The 14988-nt window shown below is 44.8% G+C and overlaps 1 protein-coding gene across 7 annotated transcripts in view; it reads right to left on the bottom strand.

The window, feature by feature from the left end:
- Positions 1-352: 352 nt before the first annotated feature.
- Positions 353-14988, bottom strand: part of PPP6R3 (protein phosphatase 6 regulatory subunit 3) — a 243426-nt gene continuing 228790 nt past the window's right edge. For 4 of the 7 annotated variants that reach the window (XM_075325289.1, XM_075325292.1, XM_075325293.1 and 1 more), the window contains 4 exons: positions 13756-13900; positions 10580-10597; positions 10167-10286; positions 353-2293 (listed from right to left, as the gene is read on the bottom strand). In XM_075325289.1, the coding sequence (XP_075181404.1) occupies positions 2242-2293; positions 10167-10286; positions 10580-10597; positions 13756-13900 (335 nt within the window). In that variant the 3' untranslated portion in view covers positions 353-2241. The remainder of the gene's footprint in view (positions 2294-10166; positions 10287-10579; positions 10598-13755; positions 13901-14988) is intronic. The other 3 variants (XM_075325295.1, XM_075325290.1, XM_075325294.1) reach the window with 1 other exon arrangement.

Raw genomic sequence — 14988 nt, 5'->3', positions numbered from 1 at the left:
CTCACTCACCTCTCCGCTGCCACCGCCGCCGAAGGCTGGATTTCGGCTCCGCGCACATGACCCCGGACTTTCGGTCATGCACATTACTTTAATTCGAAGCCGGGACACGTACACCCAGCTTCAGTGCGTATGACCGAAACTCCAGGGTCATGCCACGCCAAAATCCAGTGTTGGGCGGCGATGGCAGCGGAGAGGTGAGTGAGATCATCCTCTGACACTGCACATTCATTAGCATGTTACCATGCCCACAGGGGAGTACTAACATGCTAATGGAGCAGACTAGCAATGCTCTTGGAACTAGTCCACGTGCTCATTAGCATATAATAAAAGATCTTTAGAAATACTTTTTCTAAAGATCCCTTTATCTATGCTACCAGATGCAGGGATGGTTGGTTAAGCAGGGAATAGCAGTGTGCACCCAGAACTGCTCGTGGTTCTTGGTGCATATTGGACCTGACAGGTTCCCTTTAAAGTAATGGAAACATCCAGATGTCAACAGAATCATAATATTTCAGGAGGGACAGAGGAACAATATAAATGCACAACTAAGAAAAGATGCTTAAGAATTGTAATGGGGAAAGAGGGAAAACAGTTACTCACAGATAAAAGAGGCTAATGGGTCCCTAAGACTCAAATCTTTACTGAATTTGTTCCATTTGTCTTAATACTTCGGGATGGTTAGAAACAGACACCAGGTATAAAGCAGCACTGTATTGTTTGACTTTATGAATACTGATTGATTAAAAACAAAAAAGAGAAAAGGGTTAAGCTAAATTAAGAAAAGGCAAATTTCAAGCATGCAACCCAAATATATCATAAAATGAGGTAAAAGGAAACGATAAGCATATTTTCCTTTTTATTGTAGTATGCAATGTAATGCTTAGGCACGTTGCATGGGAGACTACCTCAAAAAAAATAAAAAGTTGGCTTCAGTCTGAAGTTAAATTTTTTTTCTTTTAAAATAGCTGTCTAGGAGAAGTCTCACAAACCCATAATAATCTATTCATGAAATTAGACAGATTTACATCTACAAAAGAGGTGTGCAAGAGGTGGACAACCCTTGTGTCAGACTGGCAACTTAACATTGCTTGTTTTGTGTTTTTTTTCCTGCTTTAAGAAGGCGGACTGAAGTTTACAGGAATATAGAAACATTATAAATTACATAGAATTAGCTTTCATAATCACTACCTATGTACAAAAAAAAAAAAAAGAAAACAAAAAAACAAACTGTTTTATGTAAAAAATAATTCACAGATCGTTACAAACAGATGACATGCAAATTTATATTGGATCTGCATATGAAAAATACAAATTCGGAATAAAACGCTCGTCTTCTTCAAGCATTTTATTTCACGTTAAAAAAAATAAAATTAAAATGTGCATAAAAAAACTAATAGTTAAAAATTTCTAGGTGAAAAAAAATTCTGAATATGAAGATTTTTTTTCACCAGTTGCTTAAGCAAAAATAAAAAGATATGGAGCATATGGCTTTACAATAACAATCTGTCAGAACTGTAGTAATAAATACTTAAAATCTCTACCAATAGACATTTGATTTGATTGAAAAAGTAAAAATACAGCAAAAGGATGTTTGATAAAGTTGCTGTAAAAAACGAGGAACACTGGAACAAAGATATTAAAAGGTTTGAATCACTTTTGGTAACCTAACATTGAGAACATTTACAGGAAGTTTTTTTTTATCAAAAAGAATAATTCTGTTTGATAAAAGAATGAAAGAAAAAAAAGTGACTATTGTACAAAGTGGAAAAATAAGAATGCATGAACTGGTAAATACTTTGGTCACACTAATTGTCAAATAGTTATGCTTTCAAATACAGGAGATCTGTGTGCATACACTTTATAAAAACTATTTTTACAACCATTTTAACCATAGTATCACTATTACTGAAGTGGTGAGTTCTTATGTTGTAGGGCACCAGTTTTGTTTAGAATACAATACAATATAAACATACACAAAAGTCTTATTTCTCAATGTGCAACTTTTTTTTGTTGTCTTTTTGTTTGTTTTTTTTATACACGTTCAAGTCTGTACAACACCTTAAAACCTAAGAAGGAAACAAAAAAAATAAAAATAAAAACGTTGCTGGTCCTGATCCCTTGCAAAGTTAGTGCAGCAGTGACTGGCGTCGACAGGCTTCTGACGAACTCCTCAAGTAACTCCACTTGAAATCCCAATGTGTAGCAGCCTGCAATCTTCAGCTAAACAGTAGGCATCACACATCATACTGGGCCGTTGCTTGATGCTCCGTCCAACACAATTTGGTCAGATATTCTATAAATAAAAAAATAAATAAAAATATACATTTAAGACTTTATAAGCAAATGTCATAGAAGTACAGATTCTTATGGTAGATTTCACCGTGTGCATTTTAAGAGTCAAACTCAGGGTTGCAGTTAATCTACAATTCCATCACATCTGATCATCACCTTCTGGAGTTCCGAAAGCACAGGATCAATATGATTATTCACCTCATACACAATAGAGAAACAAACAATGGCTTAGAAACTAATATACACCAGGATTGTTTCAGGAATTTTTTTTTTAAAGGGAATCTGTCAGCAGATTTTAGATATGTAATCAAAGAGCAACATTATGTAGTTGAAGAGACCCCAATTCCATGTATGTGTCACTTTGGCTGCAGTGTCAATAAATCAGTGTTTTATCATCAGGAGATCATCACTACAGGACTAGGAGTCTCAAGCCTCCTACTCAACTGCTCTGTGTATGTCTGCCCACACTACTGATTGGCAGCTGCGTACACTGTATTGACAGAAAGCTGCCAATCAGTGTTTGGGAAGAGTTATACACGGCTCAGTATTCTGAGCTATGCTGCAGAGAAAACTTATCAAAATGACAGTATGCAGACCAGAAAGTGACCTCATCGGAATCAGGGATCCAGCCCCTGCTTCATACTGCTCTTAGATTACATAGCAGAAACCTGATGACAGATTCAGTTGATTCAGTTTAATCACTTTACTAACTGGCGATTTTTTGTGGGAAGAGTCGTACTTTTGAATGAAAACATTTATTTTACCGGGGACGGGGGGGGTTCCAAAAGTGGGAAAATTTAAAAAAAAAAAAACAAAAAACAAAAAAACAAAAAAAAAGGCAATTCAATTTTTTTTTGAATTTGTTAATCCCCCATGTTCACCATATGGTAAAACTATTATGCTGTTATGATTGATTCCCCAGGTCAGAACGAGTTCCTAGATGCCAAACATGTATAAAAAGAGAATTTTGTTTACTTACCGTAAATTCTTTTTCTTATAGTTCCGACATGGGAGACCCAAGACCATGGGTGTATAGCTTCTGCCTCCGGAGGACACACAAAGTACTACACTAAAAAGTGTAGCTCCTCCCTCCTAGCATATACACCCCCTGGATGACCAAATCTAGCCAGTTTAGTGCAAAAGCTGAAGGAGGATATCCACCCACAAGTAGAGATAGAGCAAAACCCGGAACAACCGGAACCTCTGTCTACAACAACAGCCGGTGAAAACACACGGAACAAGAAAACTGCCAACAGGCAACAGGGAGGGTGCTGGGTCTCCCATGTCGGAACTATAAGAAAAAGAATTTACGGTAAGTAAACAAAATTCTCTTTTTCTTCATCGTTCCTTATGGGAGACCCAGACCATGGGACGTTCCAAAGCAGTCCATGGGTGGGAATAAACAGAAAAACTGAGAAGTAGGCGAAACCTAACTTCACAAATGGGCGACAGCTGCCTGAAGGATGCGTCTGCCCAAGCTCGCATCTGCCGAAGCATGAGCATGCACTTGGCAGTGCTTCGAAAAGGTATGCAGACTAGTCCAAGTGGCAGTCTGACAGACCTGCTGAGCCGTAGCCTGGTGCCTGAAAACCGAAGAGGCACCGACAGCTCTGGTCAAGTGTGCCTTGATCCCCGGCGGGAGAGGCACTTGAGTACACTGGTAGGTATCGGAAATGGCCGACCTAATCCAACGAGCTAGGGTCGGCTTAGATGCCGAGAGGCCCTTACGCTGACCAAGGTCAGCAAAAAAAAGAGAGGTGCACCGCCTAAGAACAGCGGTGCGAGACACATAGATCCGGAGCGCCCGCACCAGATCCAGAGTATGCAACGCCTTTTCAAAGAGATGAACAGGAGCCGGACAAAAGGAAGGCACCGGTTAAGGTGGAAGCAGAAACCACCTTAGGGAGAAGTCCGGAGTCGGACGGAGAACCACCTTGTCTTGATGAAAAAAACATAAAAGGTGACTCTGAAGAGAGTGCAGCCAAATCAGAGACTCTCTTGAGGGAAGTTATGGCCACTAGAAAGACCACTTTCTGTGAAAGACAAGACAAAGAAAACCTCCCTAAGAGGCTCAAAGGGGGGTTTCCAGAAGCCGTGAGGACCGGATTAAGGTCCCAGGGCTCCAAAGGCCGCCGGTAAGGCGGAATGATGTGAGATGCGTCCTGCATGAAGGAGTGCACCTGAGCCAGCCGGGCGATACGCCGCTGGAACAACACTGACAGAGCCGAGACCTGTCCCTTGGGGGAATTGAGGGATAGTCCTAGCTGCAGACCGGACTGTAGAAGGGACAGGAGGGTCGGCAAGGCAAAAAGGCCAAGAAGCATGGCCGGAAGAATGACACCAGGACAGGAAAATTCTCCCGGTCCTGTGATAGATTTTTGCCAAGGGATACTTCCGAGCACGAGTCATAGTGGAGATGACTTCAGGAGGGATACCAGAAGTCGTCAAGATCCAGGACTCAAGAGCCACGCCGTCAATCTGAGAGCCGCAGGATTCTGGCGGAAAGACGGACCTTGTGAGAGAAGGTCTGGACAGTCCGGGAGATGCCATGGCACCTCTACGGACAGATTGAGCAGGTCAGGGTACCAAGCTCGCCTGGGTCAGTCTGGAGCAATGAGAATGACCCGACGGCCCTCCATTCTGATCTTGCGCAGGACTCTGGGCAAGAGCTAGAGGGTGAAACACGCAAGACAAGACGAAGCTGGGACCAATCTTGAACCAGTGCGTCTGCTGCAAAAGCCTGAGGATCGTGGAGCGAAGATCCACGTCCGGAGTGCCCCACTTGCGGCAGATTGACCGAAACACTGCCGGATGCAGAGCCCACTCGCCGCTGTCCACGGTTTGATGGCTGAGATAATCTGCCTCCCAGTTTTCCACGTCTGGGATGTGGACTGCGGATATGGTGGACTTTGAGTCCTCCGTCCACTGAAGGATGCGTTGAACCTCCAACATTGCCAGGCGGCTGAGTGTCCCGCCCTGGTGGTTGATGTAGGCAAACGCTGTCGCGTTGTCTGACTGGACTCGAATGTGCCTGGCCGCCAACAGATGGTGAAAGGCTAAGAGAGCTAGAAGCACAGCTCTGATTTCCAGCACATTGATCGAGAGGGCTGATTCGGACAGAGTCCAAGTGCCCTGCGCTCCATGGTGGATATATACTGCTACCCAGCCGGATAGACTGGCATCCATGGTGAGGATCACCCGGGACGGGGCCAGGAAGGAGCGTCCCTGAAGAGAGAGGGGCCGAAGCCACCACTGAAAGGAGCCCCTGGTCTGTGGCGAAGCCACCAACCCGTGGAAGGAGGAAGTCCGCTTGTTCCAACAGCGGAAAATGTCCAGCTGCAGAGGACGCAGATGGAACTGGGCAAGGGAAGCGCTTCCATTGACGCCACCATCTGACCCAGCACCTGCATTAGGTGCCTGATGGAACGACGTCAGGGCCTCAGCAAAGAGCGCACCGCCAGAGGAGGGACTGCTGTTTGACTAAGGGCAGCTTCACAAGTGCCGGCAGAGTCTCGAATTGCGTCCCTGGGTACGTGAGCTTCTGGGTCAGAGTGGACTTGGACAGAATGACAAGCCACCCGAATTGGCTAGAGTGGCGAGAGTGAGCGAGGCACTCCGCTAACAGTCTGCACTGGATGAAGCCCTGCTAGAAGGTCGTCCAGGACAAAAGGATCACTGCCAACCCCTGGAGGTGCAGGACCGCAATCACTGCTGCCATGACCTTGAGAATACTCGAGGGGCCGTGGCTAACCCCAAGGGAAGAGCCACGAATTGGAAATGTTCCACTCCGATTGCAAAACGTAGCCAACGCTGGTGTGAAACTGCGATTGGCACATGCAGATAGGCATCTCTGATGTCGATGGATGCTAGGAAATCTCCTTGGGTCATTGACTGATCGCAGAGACTCCATGCGAAAATGCCGCACCTGAACATGCTTGTTGAGAAGCTTGAGATCCAGGTCGGAAGGCACCGTCCTTTTCGGGGACTAGGAAGAGATTTGAGTAGAAATCTCAGAACCGTTCACGGTCGGGAACCGGTACAATTACTCCATTGGCCTGCAAGAATGCCACGGCCTGTGAGAAGGCGGCGGCCTTGGAGCAGGGGGGAGTTGACAGAAAAAATCTGTTTGGCGGGCTGGATAGAATTCTATCCTGTAGCCGTGGGAGATGATATCCCGCACCCACTGATCGGAGACGTGTTGAAACCACATGTCGCCAAAGTGGGAGAGCCTGCCACCGACTAAGGACGTTGCTGGCGCGGCCAGATAGCCAGGAGGAGGCTGACTTAGTGGCAGCAGCTCCTGCGGTTTTCTGAGGACGCGGCTTCGTGCGCCAGTTGGGTTTACGATCCTTGGCTGAGTTAGTGGACGAGGCCGAGGGCTTAGAGGATGACCAGTTGGAGGAACGAAAGGAACGCAACCTCGACTGGTTCCTGCCCTGGACAGGTTTCCTGGTTCAGGTTTGTGGCATGGAAGTACTCTTCCTGCCAAAAACTTCCTTAATAATTTCATCCAGTTGTTCACCGAATAGTCTGGTCCCAGCAAAAGGGAGCCCAGCAAGGAACTTCTTTAGAAGCATCTGCCTTCCACTCTCGAAGCCACAGGAGCCTGCGGATAGCGAGGGAATTAGCCGAGGCCACCGCAGTGCGGTGAGAGTCTCCAGCATGGCAGACATGGCATAGGATGAAAAGACTGAAGCCTGAAAGTTAAGGCAACCATTTCGGGCATAGAGTCCCTGGTGAGGGAATGCATCTCCTCTAGAGAAGCAGAGATGGCTTTGAGAGCCCGCACTGCTGCAAAAGATGGGGAGAACGAGGCCCCTGCCGCCTCTATACAGATTTGGCCAGAAGGTCAACCTGGCGGACAGTGGAATCCTTGAGAGGTGCCAACAGCCACTGATACAACTGTCCGGGCTGAGAGTCTAGACACCGGAGGGTCCACCTTTGGTGAATGAGCCTATTCCTTGACCACTTCTGGTGGAAAGGGAAAACGGTCATCAGAACCACTCTTTAGGAAGCGTTAGTCAGGGCAGGCCCTGGGCCTGGCCACAGTGGCCTGAAAACTGGAGTGGTTAAGGAACAAACTCCTTGTTCTCTTAAGCAAGGTAAACTGGTGCTTTTTTGCCAGAGAGGGTTGCTCCTCTGATACTGGCGGATTGAGGTCCAGTACAGAATTAATGTACGCAATCGAAACACTAATATCTGCGTCACCCTCGGACAGATCAATGGGGGACATGGAGGTAGCGTCCGAGCCCCCAGTAAAGGGATCCTCCTCGTCCTGCGAGTCAGCTCGTGAATCAGAGCCGCGGGACGAGGAAGGAGAGGGGACCCTGCGTCTTTGAGGAGGACGGGGTCTGAGACCAGAAGAAGAATCCTCTGTGGGCCTTGCTGAGCGAGCCGTAGCAGCAGAGGTGCCCTGAGAAGGGGGCTAATGCATGCTCAGCAGAGTCCGGGACAGCTGTCCCATGGAGAGAAGGATTCTACCCAAGCCGGGGGTTCAGCCACCGGAGCCGGAGCAGCCGGAGGGACCACTAGGGATGAGACTCCAGGCTGAGGCACCACCATGTTAGAGCAGGAATCACAATGTGGTTATGTGCTCGGTACAGGCAGTACGAGCCTACATGCAGTGCATATTGAGTGCAGCCTTACTTCTCGTGTGAGACATGCTGCTGAAGTGGGGGCTCTGAGCCAGAATGACCCCCAGCAGAGTATATAAGCAGTATATATGCAGTATATAAGCAGGTCCACAACCGGAGGAGTGTCTCTCCCCTGTGCCGAACAGCCGCTGGGCGGAGCCGCACTGTCCCTCTGCATGACTGACATGCAGGGGCAGTGAAATCGAAACTAGGCCTCAGGCGAAGCCGGGGCCTAGATTTAACAATGCGGCCGGCAAACAGGCACCATCGGCGCGGTTCTCGGGTGAAAACCAGAGAACCAGCCGGGAATGTCAGAATACATACACAGCACACTCTCCCCCACATTAAAGTACAAGGGACCCCCTGAAAATAACGTCTCAGATACTTAGCTTGTGAGACGCAGGGCCAGGTCCCTGAGGGATGAGTGCTCCGTCCGGAAGGATCCTGAAAGGGCTGCGGATGGAGACCGGTCTCCTGCCAGGCAGGGAGAACCGTGCTGGCTCCCACTTCAAGCCAGAGCCCGAGGGATGGTGAAGGAGCGCGGCATGTAAGGCTCCAGCCCTGAAATCAACCTTAACAACACCGCCGACACAGTGGAGTGAGAAGGGACATGCCGGGAGTCCAGCTTGGACCCGCTTTTCTTCAAACTCTTTTCCAAAAATCAAAATCAGATGAGAATGCATGTGTGGATGTGTGCCTCCTGAACACAAAGCATTGAACTGGCTAGATTTGGTCATCCAGGGGGTGTATATGCTAGGAGGGAGGAGCTACACTTTTTAGTGTAGTACTTTGTGTGTCCTCCGGAGGCAGAAGCTATACACCCATGGTCTGGGTCTCCCATAAGGAACGATGAAGAAAATTTATTTTTATATTTTTTTTAAGTGAAAAAAATTCTGAACTTTTAAAGAAAAAAATAAATTCTGGGGTTATTTTTTCCTCATTACAGATCAATTTCATTTTATATTTTGATAGATTGGGCATTTCTGAATATAGCGTTTAAATGTGTGGATTTTAAAAGTTTTGTATAATGGAGCAAAAGGAGGGTGATTTGAGCTTTTTTTCTTTTTCCACACACTTTGTTTTAGCTTCAAGTTTCCTAGGGGAACGAGTAAATCTCATCGCCTCTGCTGCACAGAGAAGAACTTCAGCACCGCTTTGTACGGCAGAAATGCTGATGTCTGAACGCTGGCGCTCACAGGACCTACATCATGACAGTGGTCATGAGCGGACCCCTGACAGCCCATCGTCACCCTGTGATCGTGTCATGGGGCCACCGATGGGGACAGGGAATGGCGCATGTTAAATTCCACTGTCAGATTGACAGTGGGGTTTAACTAGTTAAAGGCAACCTGTCAGTAGCAATATGTACCCAGAACCACGGGCAGTTCTGGGTGTATATTGTTAATCCCCGCCTAACCGTCCCTGTATACACTAGCATAGATAAAGAGATCTTTAGAAAAAGTATTTCTAAAGATCCTTTATGATATGCTAATGAGCGCTGGGACGAGTCACATGGGCGTTCATTCCTTTCACTCATTCCGCCCACAGGGGCATGCCAATTTGCTACTCCATGCAGTAGCACAAGCGGTGACGCGCATACATTCCTGTGTCTCCTGTCACCGCTGCTCTGAATGCCCAGCACTTCCAGTCATGCACAGTATGAAGCCAGGTGTATGCGTCTCGGCTTCAGAGAGGTCTAGTGCGCATGACCGAAAATGCTGGCATGTATGGATCAGCGGTGACAGCTGACACAGGTACACGCCTCACCTCTGATGATGCTGCACTGAATAGCATGATAGCACGCCCCTGTGGGCATGCTAACATACTAAGAGGGTGGAATGAGCTCAGGCACTAAAACCCTTGGGACCAGTCCCTGTGCTCATTAGCATATCATAAAAGATCTTTAGAAATACTTTTCCTAAAGATCTCTATGTATGCTACTAGATACAGTTTGGCAGGTATTAGCAATATACACCCAGAAATGCTCGTGGTTCTGGGTGCACATTGCAGCTGACAGGTTCTCTTTAACAGACACGAGTGGATCTCCAATCCTCCCACACCTGTTAGTTGAGCATGTCTGCTGATCACATCAGCTGACATGTGCAGAGAAACAAGCAGGCTCACACGAAACTGCATTACAGGGACAGACACGACCTTGGGCATACCGATATGTACAAAGTCGTGAAGGGGTTAACACATCATAGTCACTGCAATGAAAGAAAAACCAAACAAACTACTCACTTCTGTTCTGGACTGCTACTGTTTGGCTGTGAGGCTGGAGGATTTTCCATAGCAGATTCGGAGTTCTCCACAACATATTTACAGGCAGAGTCATTAGAGGTAGACAATTTCCCTTCCTCGCTACAAAAAAAAAAATAAAAAATAAATACAATTTCTACAAACACAAGTAAACCGTAAAACGCATGCATTTGGTGGTGATGGTAGGACATGGAAAAAAAAAAAAACTAAAAAAAAACCAAACTACATTTGCTGCACATTGCAACATTTTCACAAATAAAAAATAAATAAAATGTAATCCACGGATGCATGTGACCGTAATGGAAAGGAAAAAAGGAATCGAAAAACAAGGTGCTTTAGGCATACAGGGAAAAATATGGAAAACCTGCACAGAGAGGATCTTTAGAGATACATACCAAAAGGATTTCAACACTCTGAAGCCAATAGTGCGCAGTGGAAAGGGAAAGGAGGAGAAGCAGGCATAAACAGAATGCTACTTAGTACATGTGGTGCAGGAAAGGCTATATAGATATAACAGCATGGGAAATCACTGCCGTGACTACAGCTGAGGGATGTGTGCTTATTGCGGTATTTCTCTGCAAACCCATATTTGTAGTTTAAGTTATGATGACCCTATAATAAATGAAAGCTAGAAAGGCAAACTTAAATGGATGAAGCTAGCAATGGACAAGACAAAAGATGGTTCAATCTAACAATTTTAGCAAAATCAGCTGTGAAACGTGTTTCGGGGAGGAAAATGGAATTTGGTTTGTTGAATCTGAAATGCCTAATCTTTTCGCAGCAGCTGATTCTAAGGCTCTGTGCCCACGTAGCGTATTTTCATGCAGTTACGCTGCGTTCTGCACCGCAGCGTAACTGCATGCGTCCTGAGCACAATCTATGAAGATTGTGCCTAATCCATGCCCACGTGGCGTATTAGAACACAGTGCTTCAGCTACTGCCGAAGCGCTGCGTTCTAAAAAGCAACATGTCACTTCTTTCATGCTCTTTGCATGCAGCCCCCGCTCTGTCTATGGGAGGGGCTGCATCCAGAGCGCATGAAATTAATTTTCATTAATTTCATTAAGCGCACGTGTGCTGTTCAAATCGCTGCAGAAATTTCTGCAGGGACAGAACGCAACGTGAGCACATAGCCTAACAGAGGAGACTGGCAGCGACTTAATCACCTCTCACAGTTGTAAAAGGTTTTTCTTCAGCCCACAGTAATAAGAGTATGTGCGCACGTCTCTGCATGTGCGTTTCAAAAAGCAGCCGAAAAGATGTGTTTTGAAAGCATTGTGCATGCGGAATTCATGCATTCTGGATGCTTCCTCTGCCATAGAGTGGGAAAAGCATCCAAAACGCACAAGTGACATGTTGCTTTTTAGAACGCAGTGTTTTGGAAAGCAGCAGCTTTCTAAAACGCAACGTGCGGATGGAATTTGCACAATCTTCATAGATTGTGCTGGGGACGCAGGCTTTTACGTTGCAGTGCAGAACGCAGCATAAAAGCATGAAAAAAAGCACACGTGCGCACATACCCTAAGTGCCACTAAATTTATGTTAAAAAATAGATAAGGGGTTATCTGATCATAGTGATTACTACAGTGGGGAAAATAAGTATTTGATACGCTGCCACTTTTGCAAGTTTTCCCATCTACAAAGAATGGATAGGGCTGTAATTTGTATTGCAGGTACACTTCAACTATGACAGACAGCACATGTCCAGGCCATTTGAAGTTTGCCAAAAACCATCTGGAGGCATGGAAGAAGGTCATGTCAGATGAAAACAAAAAAGAGATTTTTGGGATCAGCTCCACTTGCTGTGTTTGGAGGAAGAAGGATGAGTAAAACCCCCAATAATACCATCCCAACCGTGATGCATGGGGGGTGGAAACCTCATACTTTGGGGGTGCTTTTCTGCAAAGGGGACAGGACGACTGTATCGTATTAAAAAGGGAGGATAGAGGGGGTCATGTATTGTGAGATTTTGGCCAACAATCTCCATCCCTCGGTAAGACTATTGAAGATGGGTCATGGCTGGGTCTTCCAGCATGATAATGACCCGAAATACCTAGCCAGGGCAACTAAGGAGTGGCTCCGTAAGAAGCATTTCAAGGTTCTGGATAGACCTAACCAGTCTCCAGACCTGAACCCAATAAAAAGTCTTTGGAGGAACCTGAAACTCAATGTTGCCCAGTGACCGCCCCAAAACCTGAAAGATGTGGAGAAGATCTGTATGGAGGAGTGGGCCGAAATCCCTGCTGCAGTGTGTGCAAACATGGCCAAGAACTACAGAAAACGTCTGATCTGTGTAACTGCAAACAAAGGTTTCTACCACATATTAAGTTGTTTTTTATCGTATCAAATACTTATTTCATGTAATAAAATGCAAATTTAAAAATCATATGATTTTTATTTTAATTTATTCTGTCTGTCACAGTTGAAGTTTAACCTACAATAAAAATTACAGACCTCCTCATTCTATGTAGGTGGGAAAACTTGCAAAATTGGCAGTGTATAAAATACTTAGTTTCCCCACGGTTTTCTTAGCCTGACACCCAGCACCCCCATCGATCAACCGTTATCAGCTGTGACAGCAGCCAGATGTGATCACTGATTGGAACTGAATAGCACAGCTCTACTCAACGTGTAGCAGTCACTGAAGTACTGTGGATCAGCTCTTCTGCCAAACCCATGATGTGCATCTCATACACATTATGGATGGAGACGAACAGGACAGCTCCGTTCAGTTTATTCTGGGCGTTGCGAAGGCAGTGACAGCTGATCAGTGGTTCTACCAAGAGTCGGACTCCCAATCTGATATATATTACCAGTCTGAAGAATAGGACATCAATATTTGGTGCTAAACGATGCCCCTAACAGTTTTGGCACAGTTAACTTTTACCCACAGTGATCTAGATGATTGACAGGTGTACTTACTGTAGACAATCATTGTGTATACAGAAACAAAAAGGTATAGCCAAAAAAAAAAACCCCAAAACCCACAATAAAATTGCAAATGTGAACAAAATCTTTATAATAAAAAAAAAAAAAAAGTATCTAAGCATGCGTTACGAAAAATAAGAGCAAAGGTTTAATCTTCATACGAGTGTTGGGAGGTGACCAAAAAAAACACCCCAAAAAAACTCAATACAGGCATTTTTTCCCCCAGCATTGACAAAATAATTTTATACTTTCATAGATTTTTAAATTTGGTAAAATCCAAATGGGGGGGGGGGGGAAATATATATATATATATATATAATAAAATAAATACACATTTGGCATCGCAGAGTTCATAAAAGTCCGACCAATAAAAAATGAATCCAATCGGTGAACTGCAACTCTGGTGTTTTTTTTCCCTCATTATGCTATTTCAGACGATGCAACAGAAAACTAATGCAAACAGCATACACACAGCAAAACAAAGATCAACTTGGGACAAAAAAAAAAAAAAAAAAAAAGTTATCGCTCTTGGAATAAGGAGAGGAAAAAAAAACAGGCGCAAAAACGGAAAAAAGAAAATTTGCTCAGTTTTTATGTTGGGAAATAAATCTTAAGTGCTTAAGCTGTTGCACTTTCGGTTTACCTTTTAAAAACTGCAGTCTCTGTTTTTGCATCCACGGTAAGGCTGAGGGTTTCCTTCATACTGCCATTCATCACAGTTTCTGTCATCTGATCTGTATTCTCGACCTCCTCTTCACCATCAGAGCTCGCATCCATTGCAACCGTAACTAATAAAAAGGTTAAAAGACTGTCAATTTTAGTGATTTTTTCCCCCTACAAACTGAAAACCTCCCAGGGTGTAACATATGTATTTCAGGACCTTTTAGAAGGAAGTCAGTAAAGAATGAAAAATCGCGCTTTTTTTTTTTAACCTCTTCACGACACCTGACGTACTGGGTATGTCATGGATAGCGTGAGGTTAATCCCAGCGGGCTGCTGTGGCGATCGGCGCACATCTCAGCTGATTTAAACAGCTGAGATGTGTGACTGTCGACACAAGTGGAATCACGTTCCACCTGTGCCTATTAACCCCTTGAGTCCCCAGCCTATTTTGACCCTAAAGACCAGGCCACTTTTTGCAATTTTGACCAGTGTCCCTTTATGAGGTTATAACTCTGGAACACTTCAACGGATCCCGGTAATTCGGAGATTGTTTTTTTCGTGACATATTGGGCTTCATGTTTGTGGTAAATTTAGGCCGATTTTTTTTTTCACAAAGAAACGCAGAAAATAACGGAAACTTCGAGAAAAATTTGTAATTTTCAAACTTTGAAATTTTATGCTTCAAAACAAACGAGACATATGACACAAAATCATAAACAACATTTCCCACATGTACTTTACATCAGCACAATTTGGGGAAAAAAAAAAAAAAAGTTATAGGGGTTTAAAGTTGAGTAATTTCTCATTTTTACAACAAAATTTACAAAGCCACCTTTTTAGGGACCACATCAAATTTGAAGCGATTTTGAGAGGTCTACATAACACAAAACACCCAAAAGTGACACTATTCCAAAAATGGCACCCCCCAGGCTACTCAGAACCACATTCAAGAAGGTTATTAACCCTTCAAGTGCTTCACAGTAACTAAAGCAATGTGGAAGGAAAAAAATGAACATTTTACTTTTTGCAACAAAAATGTTAATTTAGCCTCAAATATTGCATTTCACAAGGGTAGCAGGATTAAACGAACCCCCAAAATGTGTTGGGCAATTTCTTCTGAGCACACAGATACCTCATATGTGGCGAAAAATCACTGTTTGGGCACACGGCAGAACTCAGAAGGAAAGGAGCATCATTTGGCTTTTTGAACAGA

Source organism: Anomaloglossus baeobatrachus, chromosome 10, assembly GCF_048569485.1.
Source record: "Anomaloglossus baeobatrachus isolate aAnoBae1 chromosome 10, aAnoBae1.hap1, whole genome shotgun sequence".
In the NCBI taxonomy this organism is placed as follows: Eukaryota; Metazoa; Chordata; class Amphibia; order Anura; family Aromobatidae; genus Anomaloglossus; species Anomaloglossus baeobatrachus.
Note: the sequence above shows the minus strand (reverse complement) of the source record. Positions and strands in the feature narration are given on the sequence as shown.